Source organism: Lepidochelys kempii, chromosome 1 (genome assembly GCF_965140285.1).
Source record: "Lepidochelys kempii isolate rLepKem1 chromosome 1, rLepKem1.hap1, whole genome shotgun sequence".
Classification (NCBI taxonomy): Eukaryota; Metazoa; Chordata; order Testudines; family Cheloniidae; genus Lepidochelys; species Lepidochelys kempii.
This window is the reverse complement of record NC_136380.1, coordinates 114128894-114148977: the sequence shown is the minus strand read 5'-3', so window position 1 is coordinate 114148977 and position 20084 is coordinate 114128894. Positions and strand designations below refer to the sequence as shown.

The following is a 20084-nucleotide window of genomic DNA, read 5'->3' as shown; positions in this document are numbered from 1 at the left end:
AACCATACAATCAATAGATTGCTGGCCTTTGGTGACTACCTATGCAGCAGTTTGATCTGGCCTTTGTCTGTATTGATTTATTGGCTATGCATTCCTATTTTGCTTCCTATCACTGAATCAGATTTTAATCAATAACAGAATTTTACCTCTGATCTCATGGTTACCGTCTTTTCCTCTTTTGAAGAATTTTCCTATTGGAAAAACTAGCTACAGATTGTTCTTTATTCATTTTGAATACTTTCCAACATGTAGTGTGAGAACAGCCCCACCTTCTCTTTAAAAAGCCATGCTGCTTTTAAGAAATATTAGAAAGGCTTTGTTTTTCTGTTGAATTCTTGACCAGGATACTGACTGTGTCGATAATAAGGCCTTATACACTGTCCATATTTTCTCTGCCCTAGTGATGCCCTAGTGTTTTTGCTTCTTTGTTTTGCTCATATTGTTGGCTATTTTGATGACAGAGGAGTCTCATTTGTAAATAAAGAAATCTTAGTTTGGCACTGGCATTACCTTCCCCTTCAAGAGGACTGGTAAATAGCACAGCTGGATTTGAAAATAGGGCTGTTAAAATAGAATCTGGCACTGGTAGAGTAGAAAGTGTTGAGGTAGGCACCTAACGAATAAGCAAGTGTTGAGTCACTCTTACCTGGGGGAAAGAGAGAGAACAGATCTGCCAGTGTAAGTTACTGAGTTTCATAGCTGCATAAATTCAGTATAGAACATATAATGGAAAGAATTTGAATGAAATGTTGTTTTGATGGCAATGTACAGTTCTGAGAAAATAGTCCTTGGCCTTGTCTAACATAGTAGTTCTCAACCTATTCATCACTGTGGGCAGCATATGCAGCCCCCAAGGTGTTACCTGGGTCATGCACTGCTGCCCTCCCCCCAGATCCTTATGCCCAGTGCCTCCTGCCCACAGACCTTTCCACAGAGGGGGCCAGGAGCAGAGCCCCGGGTGGGGGGCTAGGCAGCAGGGATCCCAGAATCTGTGGGGCCAGGCTGGCCAGCGACCCCAACCCTCCCGTGCTGGGCAGCTAGGCAGCTGGGAACCTGGACTCTGAAAGGCCAGGCAGCAGCCCCGGACCTCCACCACACGGGGCTGGCCGGCAACCCCCACCCCGTTGCACTGGGCTACCATGCAACTGGGAACCTGGACCCTGTGCAACCCGGCGGCCTTTCGCACACAATTGGGCCACAGCTGTGTAGTAGTTGGTCCGTGAGTGGAGAATGGCTGGTCTAATGTCTACTTCATTTGACTCCTCTTGGCTTTCTTAATGAAACCATTTCCTCTGGTTGTGTTTCTCTCCAGGCACACGAAATATGTGGATAAGCGAATTACATGATTGTGCATTGACTAAATTTCCTTTGAAAGAATTCATATTGGCATTCCAGATGTGGGTCTTAAACTTTACAGGGAATTTGTTTCTTTGAGTAGAAAAAAACCTGTGGTCCTTCTAAATGAGGGGAAAGGGTCTAGTCATTTTTGACTGGGCTTCGGGTAAGGGCAGCCTCTGTACTTAACATCCTGTGGAAGCCGCAGGCCATCACTGTCTCTTGGAAAAAACACTCATGAGTCAGGAAAATAAACTGTAACCAATGAACCTTGATTCAACTATGCTCTTAAATTCAGTGAGAACATTTATTAACTGAATATCAGCCTCGTGGGGCTTTTAAAAACAGACCTCAGGAGAGGATTTCAGTGGAAACTAGGTCATAGGCCAGCGTAGGGAACATGATGGCTTTCTCCCCTCATCTTCCAGTCTCATTCTCTCTTCTGTTCCGCCCCTCACCCAGACCATTTAAAAGTTTGGAAAAGGAAGAAGCGTTCAAGCAAAGACCAACCCTACCCCAGACTAAGGTGGCTGCTCCTACAGCAGAGGCAAAACTCCCCTTGAGCTCGGCGCTGCCAGCTCAGCCTCAGACCCGCCTCAGTCAAGCCGGAAGGCTCCCGCGGGCGGGCAGGGAGGGAGAGAGAGAGAGGAAGGAGGGCGGCAAACGCCGCTTTGCCCCAGCCCCCGAGGTCCGCCAAAGTGAGGGCTGGCTCAGCGCCGCGGGAGAGGGCCCATCTCTGTCTCGCCTTCGCCCAGCGCCCAGCGCCATGGGCCGCTGCGGGCTGCCGCCACTAGCGAGCGCGCCTAAAGCCCCGGGGCCGGGCCAGCCCCGCAGCGTGCGCGCCCCTCGCCCGGGCCAGGGAGGCGGCGGCCGGCCGGCGCCGCGCGTGTGACCACGTACCCAAGGGACAGCAGCAGCCGCCCTGGCCTGCAGCACCCCCGCGCTGCCTACGGCGGGAGAGCGCCCCGGCCAGCAGCAAGCCCGGCAGCGGCGCAGCGTGGCCCATCGGCCGGCCGGCGGGCGGGGAAAGTGGGAGGGGGCGGGCACCGGGTGCGCTCCCTTCCCTGGCGGCGGAGCAGCAGCGCTGCAGGCAGCGGGCCGGGGAGCGCCATTGCTGCCTGTCCGAGCCCCCCTCTGCGCCTTCCTGCTCCTCCTCGCTGCGGCGCGAAGTTGCCTGGCGGGAGGCGGCTGCCGGGATGTTGGGGGTCGCGGCGGGAATGACCAACAGGTAAGAGCCCGTCAGCAGCGCCAGCCCACCCGGCCCCATTCATCCCTTCCGGGCCGGGCTGCGCCGGGGGCTCTGCGGCTCCCGCTCCTCGCAGGGCGGCGCTCGCTCCCCGGCCTCCCCTGTCCTCCCGGGGCTTGCGTGAGCGGTCGGGGCGCTGAGCGGGAGCCAGCCCCCCAACTTCCCCGCAGCCTCCCTGCGTGCGGCAGCGGGGCAGAGACCCCGGATCCCCGGGAGGTGCTGCAGTGGTACCCCAAGTCCTGGGGATGCGCTCCGCCGCCGGCAGCGGCCAGGCTGGGGTGCGCGCGCGTGCACGGGGGAGAGCAGCGGTCCCGCAGCCGGGTCTGGCCGGCGGGGGCCACGCACCGCGGGCGGAGCGGAGCGGAGCGGAGCAGGGCAGGCAGTCGCTGGGTCTGGGCGGACTGCAGAGACCTGGGTTATTAGGCAGACCAGTGGGGTGACCACCCCGGTGGCTGCTTCTGGGGGCTTGTTAGTCAAGTGGGAGCGACAAAGCGCCGGCGGTTGAACACCGGGCGCTGCTTCTGCACCCCTGTAAGGCTGGGCCCGGGTTGGAAGGTTTTTAGGCGGGGGTGGGGTGTGACTCAGATTCCCAGATGCAGCGTGGGACCGGCTCGCGGTGTTCCCCCTGCTGCAGGGTGTGATCTGCGCCTTGCAAAGCCTGTGGGCTCTCGCAGCCAGACCCAGGCGGGGGTTAGTTTTTGTGTCAGTAGCCCCGCCCAGGCTCCCGCTCGGAGGTAACAGAACCTGCATTCTCCTTCATGCTTTCACAGTGACCCTGCGCTCAGCAGGGGCTAGCAGAAATTTCCTTCCAGCTTGTACTTGTAGAGTTTTCTAGGAATGATTGTGTTGGGGCAGTGAGTGTGGGTGGTATCCAGCCCCCATTTCCCCCCCCCCCCCGCCCATCGTACACCAAGGACTTGTCTCCATTGCAACTCCTATGTCTGCTCCAGAAATGCTTCACCAGCCCAGAAATACTGGCATATTATACTGGTAAAGCATCCTGGATGCAGCAATATCAGCTATGTTTTGTACCCATATACTAAACTAAAGCCATGCCCGCACAAGTGGCAAAAGCCACTGCGCCTGCACTAGGGACTTGGGCCAGCCCAGCTATGTTGGTCAGGGATTTGCACCTCCCTGGCGGACGTAGCTGTGCCAGCAGAAGTCCATAGGGTGCACATAACCTTACTCTGTTTGAGTTAGCCTACCTCAAATGAGAGCAGCTATCCTGCGGAGCAGCGTTGAAGCTGCACAGGGCAACTGGGTTAGCAGCTGATGAGTTATGCTAACTCGAGTTTCTAGCCTGTAGCTGCATCCCCGCTGCATTATTAGCTCAATCGTTGGCAGCATCAATGCTCCTGACAGGCTGGTCATCTCAAGTTTAAAGGACAACTGAACTCAAGCTATACATTTTTGTGCGTAGACACGAGCTTAGTTAGGGGTAACACTCAAATTGCACCTTGAGTTAACACTGCAGTGAAACAAGCCCTTCCTTGTGGAAGAAGCAGAGGGTTTGGCCCCTGAGATCCAGAGGTCCTGTGTATCAGTACTGGCTCCCAGCCTCACACTCTTGAACAGCATGACTTCTGCAAAATTCATTTTGCCATGGACTCTCCTAGAGCAGCTGCTCCTGGAAACCACCATCAGGCTAGTTTAGATTAATGGTGGTGGAGAAATTTAGACTGCATGGGAATATTGGATGGTTGGGAGGGAGGGGAAAGGTGAGTAAATGCACTAAGGTGGCTTTTCCCCAAGCCCAGTCTCCTCCAACTCCCTAATGACCAAATCTAGCATGACGCCTCCATCTGGCTTGAAAGGACAAATGCAAAAATGAGGAGGTTAGTTAAACAGAATTTAAAAGGTACAGTGACTAGAGTGAAATCCGTGCAAGCTGCATGGACGCTTTTCAAAGACACCATAATAGAGGCTCAACTTAAATATATACCCCAAATTAAAAAACACAGTAAAAGAACTAAAAAAGAGCCACCGTGACTTAACAACCATGTAAAAGAAGCAGTGAGAGATAAAAAGGCATCTTTTAAAAAGTGGAAGTCAAATCCTAGTGAGGTAAGTAGAAAGGAGCATAAACACTGCAAAATTAGATGTAAAAACGTAATAAGAAAAGCCAGAAAGGAGTTTGAAGAACAGCTAGTGAAAAACTCAAAAGGTAATAACAAAATGTTTTTTAAATACATCAGAAGCAGGAAGCCTGCTAAACAACCAGTGGGGCCTCTGGACAATCGAGATACAAAAGGAGCACTTAAAGATGATCAAGTCATTGCAGAGAAACTAAAAGAATTCTTTGCTTGTCTTCATGACTGAGGATGTTCGGGAGATTCCCAAACCTGAGCCATCCTTTTGTAGGTGACAGATCTGAGGAATTGTCACAGATTGAAGTGTCACTAGAGGAGGTTTTGGAATTAATTGAGAAACTTAACAATAACTAGTCACCGGGACCAGATGGCATTCACCCAAGAGTTCTGAAACAACTCAAATGTGAAATTGCAGAACTATTAACTATGGTTTGTAACCTGTCCTTTAAATCAGCTTCTGTACCCAGTGACTGGAAGATAGCTAATGCAACGCCAATATTTAAAAAGGGTTCCAGAGGTGATCCTGGCAATTAAAGACTGGTAAGTCTAATGTCAGTACCAGACAAATTAGTTGAAACAATAGTAAAGAATAAAATTGTCAGACACCTAGACGAACATAAATTGTTGCGCAAAAGTCAACATGGTTTCTATAAAGAGAGATCATGTTTTACTAATCTATTAGAGTTCTTTGGGGGGATCAACAAACGTGGACAAGGGGGATCCAATGGACATAGTGTACTTAGATTTCCAGAAAGCCTTTGACAAGGTTCCTCACCAAAGGCTCTTACGTAAATTGTCATGGGATAAGAGGGAAGATCCTTCCGTGGTTTGAGAACTGATTAAAAGACAGGGAACCAAGGGTAGGAATAAATGGTAAATTTTCAGAATGGAGAGAGGTAACTAGTGGTGTTCCCCAAGGGTCAGTCCTAGGACCAATCCTATTCAACTTACTCATAAATGATCTGGAGAAAGGGGTAAACAGTGGCAAAGTTTGCAGATGATACTAAACTGCTCAAGATAGTTAAGACCAAAGCAGACTGAAGAACTTCAAAAAGATCTCACAAAACTAAGTGATTGGGCAACAAAATGGCAAATGAAATTTAATGTGGATTTAAAGTAATGCACATTGGAAAAAATAACCCCAACTGTACATACGATATGATGGGAGCTAATTTAGCTACAACTAATGAGGAGAAAGATCTTGGAGTCATCGTGGATAGTTCTCTGAAGACGTCCACGCAGTGTGCAGCGGCAGTCAAAAAAGCAAACGAGATGTTAGGAATCATTAAAAAGGGGATAGAGAATAAGATTGAGAATATCTTATTGACCTTCTATAAATCCATGGTACGCCCACATCTTGAATACTGCGTACAGATGTGGTCCCTTCATCACAGAAAAGATATACTGTCATTAGAAAAGGTACAGAAAAAGGCAACTAAAATGATTCAGGGTTTGGAACGAGTCCCATATGAGGAGAGATTAAAGAGGCTAGGACTTTTCAGCTTGGAAAAGAGGAGACTAAGGGGGGATATGATAGAGGTCTATAAAATCATGAGTGGTGTGGAGAAAGTGAATAAGGAAAAATTTACTTGTTCCCATAATATAAAAACTAGGGGCCAGCAAATGAAATTAGTGGGCAGCAGGTTTAAAACAAATAAAAGGAAGTTCTTCACACAGCTCACAGTCAACCCGTGGAACTCCTTGCCTGAGGAGGTTGTGAAGGCTAGGACTATAACAGGGTTTAAAAGAGAACCTCAATGAATTTATCTAGTTAAGTCCATTAATGGCTATTAGCCAGGATGGGTAAGGAATGGTGTCTCTAGCCTCTGTTTGTCAGAGGGTGGAGCTGGATGGCAGGAGAGAGATCACTTGATCATTACCTGTTAGGTTCACTCCCTCTGGGGCACCAGGTGTTGGCCACTATCGGTAGACAGGATACTGGACTGGATGGACCTTTGGTCTGACCCAGAATGGCCATTCTTATGTTCTTATGACAGAATGAAGGCAAGAAGGTAGCATTTGATGCTTTTGCACTCCCTGACCCAGATGCACCAGGTTCTTGTCCACTCTGCTCATCTGGAGGAAGGGATAATAAGGCTATATGTTTCATTTTATTTATTATTAAAGCTCTTCATACAGGGATTTTGGTTTTGGTGGTTATTTTTTAAGGCATTGTATTTTTCCTTAAGTTCTTTCATGTATTTAAATGCTAACCCAGTCTAAACAGCTGATGTAAGCAGAATAATATTTTATGTAAACATTTTGAGTGATTCAAAAGCAGGGTGGATAAAAATCAATGATTTTTTGTAAAAAAAAAAATAAAAAAAAATTGGATTTCGTAATTTTAAATCAGATTTTTTTGATAAAATGCTTTTTGAGGAAAAAACCTATCTAAAGATAGTTTTAATTAAGATACATTATAGCTCAAAGATATCTCATCCTGGAATAGGGATTATAAATTCTAATTCTTCTTCGAGTGCTTGTTCATGTCCATTCCACATTAGTTGTGCGCGCTTCGTGTGCACGAGCATCGGAAGCTTTTTCCCTCAGCGGCTCCAGTCGGGCCAGCAGAGCCCCCTGAGTGGCACCACTGCGCCGTGTATATATACCCCTGCCGCCCGACCCCCTCCAGTTCCTTCTTACCATTAGTGACGGCGTTGGAACAACCTCTCTCTCTTGTATGAGAGCAGTCCCTTAGCCTTTCTCTTATACATAGCTGTTATCAGTTAGTTAGCATACCTTTGTTGTGGACACTTAAGTGATTAGGTGCTTGGAGGCAAGCTACTCAGTGCAGTGGTCCCGGTCCCCGCACTGATGCCCGACGGCGCCAGAAGCTACAGTATCCAGGGCTCCAGCATCCCCCCAGTGTAAACTGGAGAGGTCAGCGGGAGAAGGGGAGCAGGAGGACCAGCCAGAGGAGGCCAAGCAGCTGCTAACCTCCTCGTCGTCCCCGGATGAGGTGGTGGCGGGAACAGCGGTGTCCAGCCCTCCACCCATAGACCACAGATCTCACCAGGAGCTACTGTGTAGGGTCGCCCAGAACTTGGGGTAGCAGGCTGAGGAGATGGTTGAGCAGGAGGACCCCATGGTGGACATTTTGAGTCCCGAAGGTCCATCTAGAATAGCGCTCCCACTCATTAAGACCATCCAATTGAATTATAAGACTACATGGCAGACCCCGGTCTCCAGCACTCCAACAGCCAAGGGTGTGAAGCACAAGTACTTTGCCCCGTCAAAGGGCTACGAATTCTTGTTTTGCCACCCAAGTCCATGCTCTCTGGTGGTCCTGGCGGTGAACGAAAGGGAGCGCCATGGACAACAGGCCCTGGCACCTAAGGGCCAGGAGGCAAAACGCCTGGACCTTTTTGGCAGAAAGGTGTACTTGTCAGGGGTTTGCTCAGTTGAGGATTGCGAACCAGCAGGCCGTTCTCAACAGGCATAATTTTAACTCCTGGGCAGCGGTGGGGAAGTTTAAGGACAACCTCCCGCAAGGTTCCCAACAGGAGTTTACATCCCTGGTGGACGAGGGCAAGACCTCTCTCCAGGCCTCCCTGGATTCAGCAGACGCGACGGCCAGAACAATCGCTTCGGGGGTGGTCATGAGGCACTCGGCGTGGCTGCAGGAGTCAGGCCTGCCGCCTGAGGTCCAGAGTACACTTCAGGACCTCCCCTTTGAAGGGTCTGGGCTCTTGTCGGACCAGACAGATGGGAGGCTGCATAGCCTCAAGGACTCGAGGGTTACACTTAAGTCGCTGGGTATGCACACCCCAGTGACACAGAGGAAGCCCTTTAAGCTGCAGCCTCCCCCTCAGCGCCAGTACCAGCCTCATCATAGGCATGAGCCGTACCATAGGCGAGGCAGGGATAACAGGCAACGGCACAATAACAACAACAATAATGCGCTGGGCCAGAACCAGGGTCAGCACAAATCCCAGCCAGGCACTAAGCCAGGCTTTTGAAGGTTTGCTCGAGGACAGCGTACCAGATCAGTCACCGGATCCATCCCCTCGTTTCCTGAACTGCCTGGCCCGTTTCTCCCGTGCGTGGTCCAGCATTACGTTGGACCGTTGGGTCTTATGTAGCGTATGGAACGGGTACTCACTGCAATTCTCTTCCCTCCCACCCCCCTTCTCCGACCCTCTTCAGGGACCCCTCTCACGAGCATCATCTCCGAGAGAAGGAGGTTCGCTCGCTGCTGGAGGCGGGGGGGGGGGCGCATGGCCTAAGGGGGAAAGGTTTCTACTCCTGGTACTTCCTCATTCCCAAGGCCAAAAAGTGGCCTTCATCCCATTTTAGACTCGCGAGGGCTCAACAAGTTCCTGGTCAAGGCCCTGTTCCATATGGTCTCTCTGGGCAGCATCATCCCTTACCTGGATCCGGGGGATTGGTATGCTGCCCTCGACATGAAGGACACGTACTTTCATATCGCCATCCACCCAGCTCATCGGCGGTTCCTACACTTCACTGTGGGCCAAGAATGTTACTAGTTTGCAGTTCTCCCGTTCAGTCTAGCCGCGGCCCCATGGGCGTTCACGAAATGCGTGGCGGCCTTCTTACGGAGGCAGAGGGTCTGGGTTTACCCATATCTCGACAACTGGCTCTTGGCGGGTCGATCCGAAGCGGAAGTGCGGGGACATGTGGAGGTGGCCCTGAGATTGTTCCGCGAGCTGGGGCTCCTGGTTAGTGTCCCCAAGTCCACTCTCGTGCCCATGCAGAGAGTGGAATTCATAGGGGCGGTCCTGGACGCGGTGCAGGCCAGGGCAAGCCTTCCAGTATCCTGCTTCCGAGCTATCCAGCAAGCGGTTGCCTCCCTGTGCCAGTTTCCAACAATAATGGCCAGGTGCTTCCTGCGGCTGCTGGGCCACATGGTAGCATGCACACGTGGTCAGGCATGCCAGACTGAGACTCAGGACTCTGCAGGCATGGCTCGCTCGGGTGTACCTCCCAGGCAAGGACCCCCTGGACTTGGTAGTGACAGCCCCAAGGGACGTGCTGGACTCCCTGCTGTGGTGGCAGCCCCAGGCTGTAGTTTGCGAAGGCATCCCCTTTGCCGCCCCACAGCTGGACCTGACGCTGGTGATGGATGCGTCAGACCAGGGGTGGGGGGGCTCACCTAGGGGACCTCAGGACTCAGGGCTTGTGGTCCGCAGCAGAGCGGTCGCTCCATATGAATGTGAAGGAGCTCAGGGCAGTTCGTCTAGCCTGCCAGACCTTTCACACCACTCTGAGTGGTCACAGCATGACAGTTCTGACAGACAACACTACTGCCATGTTTTATATAAACAAGCAGGGTGGGGCCCGTTCCTCGCCACTCTGTCACGAGGCTCTCCTCCTCTGGGGCTTTTCTGTAGCCCATGCCATTCTCTTTGAGGTGTCATATCTCCCGGGGGTGCAAAACGAGCTGGCGGACTACCTCAGCAGGTCGTATCGCATGTACGAGTGGATGCTCAGAGCGGACATCGTGCTTTCCCTCTTCCTCAGGTGGGGGTTTCCCCGGGTAGACCTGTTTGCCACCAGGGACAACGTCCAGTGCCTGCAGTTCTGCTCGTTCCAGGGCCACAGCCCGGGCTCAGTCGCAGACGCGTTTGCGATCCCTTGGGGAGGGGGCTTGATGTATGTGTTTCCCCTGCTCCCCTTGGTACACAAGGTCCTGCTCAGGTACGCAAGGACAGGGCGGCGGTGGTCCTCATTGCCCCAGCATGGCCCCGCCAGTACTGGTACACAACACTTCTAGAGCTGTCAGTGGAGGCCCTGGTAGTCCTGCTCCTACACCGGGACCACATCACACAGGACGGTGGCAGGCTTCTCCACCCCGACCTGCAGTCACTACACCTGACAGCGTGGAAGCTCTGTGGCTAAACGCCTTGGAGAGCCAGTGTTCCCTTCCTGTGCAGCAGATTCTGCTTGGCAGTAGGAAACCCTCTACTAGGGCTACCTCTATGGCCAAGTGGAAAAGGTTCTCCTGTTGGTGTGAGCCCCGGTGCAAGCCATTCTCGAGTACCTCCTGCACCTCAAACAGCAGGGGCTGGCCCCGTCCTCACTTAGAGTATACCTGGCGGCCATCTCCGCCTTCCATCCAGGGTTTTCAGGGGGCTTGGTGTTTTCCCACCCAGTGGTGGGACGGTTCGTTAAAGGATTGGAGAGGATGTTTCCGTACTCACGCCCCCCAGTCCCTCCTCTCTAAACTCATGGGACCCCCATTTGAGCCCCTCGCTACCTGCTCCCTCCTCCACCCTTCCTGGAAGGTGGCATTTCTGGTGGCCATTACCTCGGCCAGAAGGGTGTCCGAGCTGAGGGCTCTCACCTCTGAGCCACTGTATATGGTGTTTCACAAGGATAAGGTGCAGCTCCGACTGCACCCCAAGTTCCTCCCTAAGGTGGTCTTGCAATTCCATTTCGGGCAGGACATTTGTGTGCCGGTATTTTTTCCAAAACCCCATTCGGACCCGAGTTACCGCAGCCTACACACCCTGGATGTCCGTCGAGCGCTGGTGGTTCTATTTGGAGCGCACCAAACCCTTTCGTAAATCTGCGCAGCTGTTCGTGGCCGTAGCTGAGAGGATGAAAGGCCTCCCAGTGTCGGTGCAGTGGATCTCGTCTTGGATTACAAGCTGCATCCGGACGTGCTATGACCTCTCAGTTGTTCCGGCCCCAGCGGTCACGGCCCACTTGACCAGGGCGCAAGCGACTTTCACTGCTTTCCTGGCACAGGTCCCGATCCAGGAGATCTGCATAGCAGCCACCTGGTCCTCAGTGCACACCTTCACGACCCACTATGCGGTCAACCAGCAGGCCAGAGAGGATGTGGCAGTTGGCAGAGCGGTACTCCAGTCAGTTGTTCCGTGACTCCTACCCTCCTCCAGAGGTAAGCTTGTGATTCACCTAATGTGGAATGGACGTGAATAAGCACTCGAAGAAGAAAAAACGGTTACTTACCTTCTTGTAACTGTTGTTCTTCGAGTTGTGTCCACGTCCATTCCACCATCCGCCCTCCTACCCCTCTTGTCGGAGTCGCTGGCAAGAAGGAACTGGAGGGTGTCAGGCGGCGGGGTATATATGCACGGCGCAGTGGTGCCACTCAGGGGTCCCAACGGGCGCCGCTAAGGGAAAAAGTTTCTGACGCTCGTGCACGTGACATGCACAACTTAATGTGGAATGGACGTGAACAACACATCTCAAAGAACAAGTTACGAGAAGGTAAGTAACCATTTTTTCTATAGTATGAGACAATATATTCATGTAATGTTTAAGAAAAGTTTTGTAAATGAGTTCCAGTAGTTCATGGATCTGGGACCCAATCTTATGGGGTTCCACAGGCTTCTATATAGATTATTTAGGTTACTCTTTCTATATACCCGATCGGACTCAGTGCTCAGTCTAGAAGATACCATCAGGGATATTTAGTTTTGCAGTTCTCAAACTGTGGATTTGTGTCTCCCGAGATAACATGCTTGTTAACAGCAAAAATGTTTAAAAATAAATAATATATAGAGGTGAGAAATAAGAGACCTCAACCCTATTGTCCCTCTGCAAATTTGAGTACACAGAGTCAATCCCTTACCTCTCTCTAAAAGTGCAAAGCTTTAAAAAGTTCAATGAATAGAAGATTGTTGGGGGTTGAATAGATCTGGCCAAGGAGAAGAACTGTGGAGATAAGTGTGAGAAGGGAGGGACAGGCAGTAGAAACAAAAGTGGAACTGTTTGAGCAGTATATTCCAGTAGTCTTGAGGTCTTTTCTGAGTCTAGTCTTCATTGATTTGAGATACACCATACCATTCTCTCACTAGAAGAGAAAACCTATAATGGCAGTAAGCCATAAGAGACCCAGTTTGGGAATATTTTAATTAAGTTCCTCTACCTGTGAAGAATATATATTAAGTTTATAACAACCAACAAGAATGCACTTTTATGTAGAAATCCATGATTAAATAGAGTCTTCCTGACTAGTGATTTAAATCAAATCACTGTTCAAAAGTGTTTCTATCCTTTTGTGTACATCTTCACAATTGTGACTGAAGCTGCCTATGACAGACACATGTAATGATGCAGAGCAGAAATTGAGAGAACACAGTTAGTTCTTACTAAAATAAAACTAGTAAACATGTGAAAGGAGAGCATAGAAGAACTGTTTATCATTTGAGCCCTGCAGATGTAAAATGTGACATTTTTAACTATTTAAATACCTTTGTATGGTGAGCTGGGTGTCCACACTGAGGTGAACTTTCTACCAAAAAAAAAAAGTGTGCTTTGTCATTTTAATTCCTTCTCCCTTTGCTTGAGCATTTAATTTTTAAATCGACTTTTGTCTTTCACCATGCAGCTTCTTTGTACCATGGTATCTAGAATTGTAGTGAGGACCTAAAATAACTAGTGTAACAGCATAGATGTACCTTGCCTCTGATATAAGGAATTTAATGTTATGACTAGGCTTGGCAAACTGATCAACTGACCGCCTATTATTTGACCAGAGTCGGACATTGTCACATATTCCAGCAAGAATGCTCTTTGTTAGGCAGTAACCAACTTTTTTGAATGCATTATTCTTTTTCTTTTTCTTTTCTTTTCTTTTCTTTTCTTTTCTTTTCTGCATTTTTCTGAGTTAAAATAACTCAGTTATGTAACTTGTTCTTTATAATTAGGTACAAATATCTAGCTAAGCCTTTTGTTGTTGTTGTTCTAATAAATTAGTGTTTTAAAATATTTGACCATTTTTGACATTTTATTTGATATTATTTGACTGGTCAGTTGACCAGTTATTTTTGGACCGGTCAAATGCTCAACCCTACTTTATGACTTAATTCACACAAGAAAAAGGAGCATGGCTGTTTGACAAACAGTAAATGTCAAAGAAAATGGTCATTATTTGTTGAGCATGGGAATGTGTCAATGCTGTATGTAACAGATATTTATCTCTGCCCCAAGGAGCTTATAGTTTTAATAAGACAAGACAATAATTAAACAACCCCAGGTGGAGGTTCATGTTATGGGCCTATGATTTTCTGTGTAGATTTTGCAATTAGTGTAGAGTCATGCATTGGGTAAGAATTAATGTGGAGGGGTATGAAAAACTAATAAAGAATAATGAACTATTTCACTAATTACACAACATTTTAAAGCTTCACCCACTGTAAATGTTTCTTGGAAACATATCTTCCAAATTAAATAAATTTGTAAGTCTTATGCTAATATGTCACAATCTTTCTGTGGCAGACAAAATAACGAATACGGTATGTAATCCCCAGATTGTTGGAGACCTAGAATGCTGGCAATTTAATGGATGTTGGAAATATTTAAAACATCTCACTTGCAAACTGTAAACCAACTAAAGGCTATCCCGTCTTTTTTTTTTTTTTTTTTTGTTCTTCTTCCAATCCTACTACTTGGTTCTCAGCTATTGATTACCAAACCTTGTCTCTAAGAAAACAAAGAGGTAATTTGGCTCAGTTGTTTGACTTCACTAGTGTTAACTTTTATTTATAACGAACAAAAATAACATTTTAATTTAATGGGTACAAGAGCATTCCTGCCAGTGATTGTTTCTGAAAGATACCAGACTGACAGTACTTGAAATGGAGGTTCTCTCTTTGTCCACAAAATAGATACAAGCGCAGACAGCAGCAGTGCACGCCAATGTGCCTGAGCTCTGATGTGGAGAGACTGCCTCTTCAGGTCATAGAACAGTTAAGTCCTTGGCATCTTTTCTGCTGAGACAGCCACTAAATGCTGCTCTGACACGTTCATTGGGAGATGAACTGAGACCATCAACTAGGTTGCCAAACATCCAGAGAGCAGTAATGAATTTTGAGGCAAACTCAGCTTGGAGTCCGCACTTGCAGAAACTTGTTGAAATGAACTAGATAAAACGCTCCTGTAGAAGTCCGTGCAATTCTTGGCAGCTCATAAGTCATCTGGGAGGATGTTTCTGCAGCCTAAAACAAACAAAGTGTGTCCCTCTGGGATGTATGGGTAGCTGGTGCGGCACAAGAAGTGGATGGTGTTGGGCAAAAAGGTGGTGTGGCCAGGGGATGTGCTGATTTAGTACATCCCCATGGCAGCTTCTGCTAGCAGGGCTCCTGTGGTGCACTGACTGCAATTCTAGCAGTTCTTCACTGGTAGAAACTGCCAGGCCTGCCCTTCCTTGGAGTGAATCCCTCCTGTGACTGCAGGAGAGGGTCTGAATCTGGCACTTAGGCCTTGTCTGCACTGCCACTTTGCAGCACTGCAAGTGTCTCGCTCAGAGGTGTGAAAAAACACCCCCCTGAACGCTGCAAGTTTCAGTGTTGTAAAGAGGCAGTGTAGACAGTGCACCAGCACTGGGAGCTGCTTCCCTTGTGGAGGTAGTTTTCTTACAGCGCTGGGAGAGCTCTTTCCCAGTGCTGTTGCCGCGACTACACAGCCCCTTTAAAGACAGTGAAGACCTACCCATAGTCACTACTAACATGTTTTGACTATGAACTAGTAACCAGAAGTGACTGATCACCTGAACTGGCCAGTCCCCTTCTTTGTGGCTTTCTCCCCTTAAAAGTAGAATATTGAAAAGAAGAAACCCTTGTCTGCTACAGTAGCATTTTGAGAGGATGTCTTTCTGGCATCAGTAACTGTGTGAGGGTTGTGGAGCTGCCACATACCAATCTATGAAAATGAGATGAATATTGTAAGTGACCTGGTCAGTGAGGAAAAGTTTTTGTCTAATTGTGGAGGGTTATCAGAATTTCCTATATGAAAATATTTGATCTAACTTGATAGGGGCAGTGAGAAGAACAAACAGGGAAGAGACACAGTGACTTTCCAGAAAAAAAATCTAGGTATACGCTTGGAAAAACAATGGAGCAGGCTTCAAAGACCCTGTCTCCTGTTGTAAGCTGTGTTTTGCCAGAGTGGGGAGTTGCTAGATCAAAGGGCTATATACAGTTAAACTGTATTGATTCCTTGGGAAAGTGTATGTGTGGAGAGGGAGTTTCCATAAGTTGCCTAGAGAGTGTTAGTGAACTCTGACAGGCTGACAGCAAGGCTGTAACAAAGTGTCTATAGGGAATTAGTCCTTCCAGGGTCTCCATATGGAAGATGGTTAGGCAACCTACATGCATGCCTGTTTACCAGGTGTTTGATTGCTTTTAAGATCTATTTTTTCTGAAATGTTCTAAATAAATGATACTGTGCTTTAAGGAAGATGTTTAGTCACTGATTACCACTGACATTATCCTGGAGGGAACAGACTTGTAGGGTATGGATATAAGTCAGACTTGTTGGAGTAAATTGTGGTTGATACACAGGGGACTGCAACCCAGGGCTCACTTTAAGAGTGGGAGAGTCACAGGATTCTATGCCAAGAGACTGCACAAGGAGGGGTCAGAGGTGCTGTTTGCTTGGTAACCGCAACAGTACTGTGTCGTGATCTTCATTCTAGGCCTAATAGTGACCATTTCTTGCTTGTCATGGTCACAAATCAAAGTAGTGGGTTTTGTTGTTTTTTTTAAAAAATGTACTTGTATTATAATCTGGATCAAAAGAAACTTGAATTTTATGCCTGCACTTCAGATGGAGAGCTAAGTCGTGTGTCTATAGAAAGAGCTAGGTAACTGATTTTGTACAGTTTTTTGACAAAGGTGTTCTTCTGCTTATGTAAAATTAAAAATAGTCATCCTGGTGTACTGTTATTGACAGAGTAGGAGTTTCTGCTGGGACTGTGGCAGTAAATTGCAAGCTAGCATTTCACAACTGCTTAATGAAAATATGATTTTTCAGTCAATTTACCTTGTGCTTATAGTGCCCAGTTCAAAAAAGTTTTTCTCATACTGATATTTACAGGCAAACATACAAGTAAAATATTGAGCAAAGAAAATGGATCTATATCCAGAGAATTTTAATAAGTTTGAAAAGTCAGCCTAGACTCACTCCTTTTTAACTTTTATTCTGATTGTTAGAGTGGATGATAAAGCTGCAGACTTCTGGGCTTTTATAGCATTAGTGACTGTTGTGCATGCAGTGGTTAGGGCCTCCGTAAATCAGAAGCTGTATATAGTACTGGAATTAAATCATATTGTAACCTCCAGATTCTTTTTTTCTCATTTAAAGGCACACAACATACTCTGTATAGCTTGCATGGTTAACAAATTCTTTTTTTTCAAGTTGTAGTAAAATATTAATGTCAAAGCACTTACAGCAAGCTTTTTAGTGTTTTCTGTTGTGGTTTTATGCTGTGTGTGTCATTCTGGAAATTCTGATTCCTCTGCATTTTTGTTCTGTTCCAAATTATAATTTTAAGACTCCCCACCCACTGTAATGCAGCCTGCATTATTCTTGTCCATACCAGGATTTATTAAATACTGCTAATATTGTCAAAGTTAAAAACAGGGATTTTCTAAATGGAGGAAGTGGTTCATCTTTAGGGCCTGTCCACCATGACAAGTTCTGATGAAAGGCCAAATCAAAAGAAGGCTCTGATCTGTTATGTTTTGTTAAAAGCAGTAGTATATTACATACAAAATCTAGAGATTGAAGAATCAGACAACTGACACTATATATATGTGGCATATAACCTTTAAAATTTAAGGCATAAAACAAGCCTTAGATTAAGCTGCAACTTTTACTGTAGAGAGATTATCATCATCGTCTGTTAATGGAGTTTCTTGTTCTTTTCTCTGAAGCTCTTTCAGTGACCAGGCACCAGATTATTCAATGTACCATTGATCTGATCTGGTGTAGCATTTCTCATCTTCCTAGACTTAAGAGTGCAGCAAGGTAAACTAACTTCACTATGTTTTCGAAGTTTCTGCTGTTTTTAAATCAGATATTTTTGCTGTCTGGCAAGAACGCTGAAAACCTGGGAGACGTAGGGAGTTGCTTTCCAATATTGCCAACACCAAGGCAATTGTGAGTTTGGTTTAAAAATAACAGGATTATTTTTTAAAATACACTTTGGATTCTTTTTATTTGCCTCCTTGTTTTGGAGCCCTTACAGTGTATTCATGTCAAGTTTTCATGTCTTTTTCCACAGCCACGTAGGCTAGTAACTCCCTTTTTAAACTGAAAGCTGAGATTCTCATACAGTCCATTTATTCCAGCAGCTGGGCAGGAAAAACACCAAATATTATAACGCTTATCATGGCAAAACCTCAAAAGCTGGCAACACTGTTTCTCATTTGGAGTTCCTTTGTGGATGTATTCTGCCCTCACTCTGTGTGCATAACTCGCATTGCCAATAATGTGTTTTCTGCATATAGTCAGAAAAGTAATCCTCCAATTGAGCTCCACTGCTACCCAAAGGTTTGAAACACCTTGAAAATACTGTGCAATTTTTAATTGGCTGTAAAAGACTCTCCATGAAGAGATTGTGCAGCTGGTCTTAGTTAACTCTGACACCTGTTACACACCACAGTTAGTTCATTTTTTTCATCAGCTGGAGAACATTGGGAGACAAATGATACCAGAAAAATGATGATAGCCTGTGCAGTGACAAAATGTTTTGAAGCAAAGGTCTTGTCTTCACTGGCACTTTACAGCGCTGCAACTTTCTTGCTCGGGGTGTAAAAAAACACCCCCCTGAGCACAGCAAGTTTCAGGGCTGTAAAGCGCCAGAGTAGACAGTGCACCAGCACTGGGAGCCACACCCCCCGTGTCGGGAGCCGCGCTCCTCACGGAGGTGGTTTTTTTTAGAGCTCCTGGCGCTGTGCCAGAACCACATGAGGCACGTTAAAGCGCTGACGCAGCAGCGCTTTGGCGTTGCCAGTGTAAACTGGCCCAAAGTGACCGTGCTTTCTGTAGTCTCAGAACAGAAATTTGGTGTGTCATTAACGCATGTTTAAATGGTGCGTATTTGAGCATTATAGAAGTGCCTGATAACAGCTCCACCGTTCGAGCTGTGTTCTAAAATGGGCTTAAATTGTGGCGTAAGTTCCTTTTTGTTTCTGGTAAAATGGTACACAGGGTTAGATTTTTTATGTTCTTTGAATTTTGGGTGTAGAATGTTCGGTTTCTCTTTATTAGTTTTTAATAGGAAATCTTTGAATTTGGGTGCTGGCTGAAATTTGTCCATGGAATTCCTACTTTTCATCGTTGACTGATATCTCTTAAATAAACATTGACTGTCTTTAAAAAAAATTAAGTAGGGAGGTGGGTCCTAAGTAGATCTGGCACAGTGGGCAGCTTCTGTTTTATTTAAACGTTGGATCTAGGGTCATTTTAGTGTTTTTTCATATTAGAACTGTAAGTTTTTAAGCACTGTGCACACAAGCCTGAATGATGGGTGGGCTGTGTCGTGTCTCCCCCACCCCAACCCCCCCGCATGCCTCCTTCCCAATTCCAGGAGTTCCAGGGGCTGCTTCCTAAAACAGTGGGGGAATGGCTGGGGGCACTGGGGATGGTGTTCATGGTTGGTGCTGTGGATGGGAAGCTGCTGTGTAATAATCTGAGAACTTTGAGGAGATGTAATAATTTTGTGAACACTACATGTGACCTGGCCAGGGAGGAGAAGTTATTGTATGTTGGGCTATAAGACTTTCCTGTATGAATGTGATTGCTCTAGTTTAATAAGGGCGGTAAGAAAAACACAATAGTTATAGATAAGCAACTCTCAGCAAACATTGGGGGCAATTACAAGACAATGGCATACTTCCAGGCCCCAGGTCATAGTGACACAGCTGTTCAGCCAGTGCTGGGAAGGAAGAGATGAAAAGAACACTAAACAGTTAAAAACCCTTCTCAGGAGAGGAGGGGAGGTCAGTCATCCTGGGCTATCAGGAGGACTGGCTCACACACACACACACACACACACAGGCTGTGTGGAGGATGGCATATGTATGGACTGCTGTCTTTTTCAGGTCTGTTTTCTCTGAAATCTCTAATTTAATTATACTTTGCTTTAAAAGGGCCATGTGGCTACTGGATACTGCTGTCCTTTCCCCCTAGAGAGAACAGAACTGCAAGCACTGAAGATAACTCAGTCCTGCAGAGGTAGTCATGGTTGATACACAGGGGACTGCAGTCCAAGGCCCTGTCTGAGAGTGGGAGAATCACCTGATTCTACCATGAGGCAGGTGATAGCCTGAGGTCTGAGACACTGGCAGACAGAAAAACACTGGTGCAAAATAGGGATGTAAATAGTGCTTTACAAAAGTAACCATTTAAGCTATTAAAATTGTATCGGTTAAACATTTAAGCGTTAACGAGTTCACAACATAGGAGTGGGAACTATGGGTGCAGGGGGTGCTGCAACACCCCCACATTTTACGCGGGTCCCAGCTGCCGGCCCTGCGGCCGGGGCCCCCTGTTTGTGTAAAACGTGCTGCAGCACCCCTAGTTCCCACACCTACGATGTCAGTTCCATAGCAGTGGTCCTGACTCCTAACAATGCGGAACCTAGTTCCACATACACTATGAAATACTGTTGCTGCGGCATTTTTAATGTGCAC

General features: G+C 47.3%; 1 protein-coding gene across 3 annotated transcripts in view; it reads left to right on the top strand.

The window, feature by feature from the left end:
- Positions 1 to 1827: 1827 nt before the first annotated feature.
- The window catches only part of LIMS1 (LIM zinc finger domain containing 1), a 140883-nt gene continuing 122626 nt past the window's right edge, over positions 1828 to 20084 (top strand). For all 3 annotated transcript variants that reach the window (XM_073351000.2, XM_073350961.2, XM_073350981.2), the window contains exon 1: positions 1828 to 2563. Coding sequence is in view for 1 of the 3 variants with exons in the window: in XM_073350961.2 (XP_073207062.1) it covers positions 2532 to 2563 (32 nt within the window). In the remaining 2 variants the exon portion in view is untranslated. The remainder of the gene's footprint in view (positions 2564 to 20084) is intronic.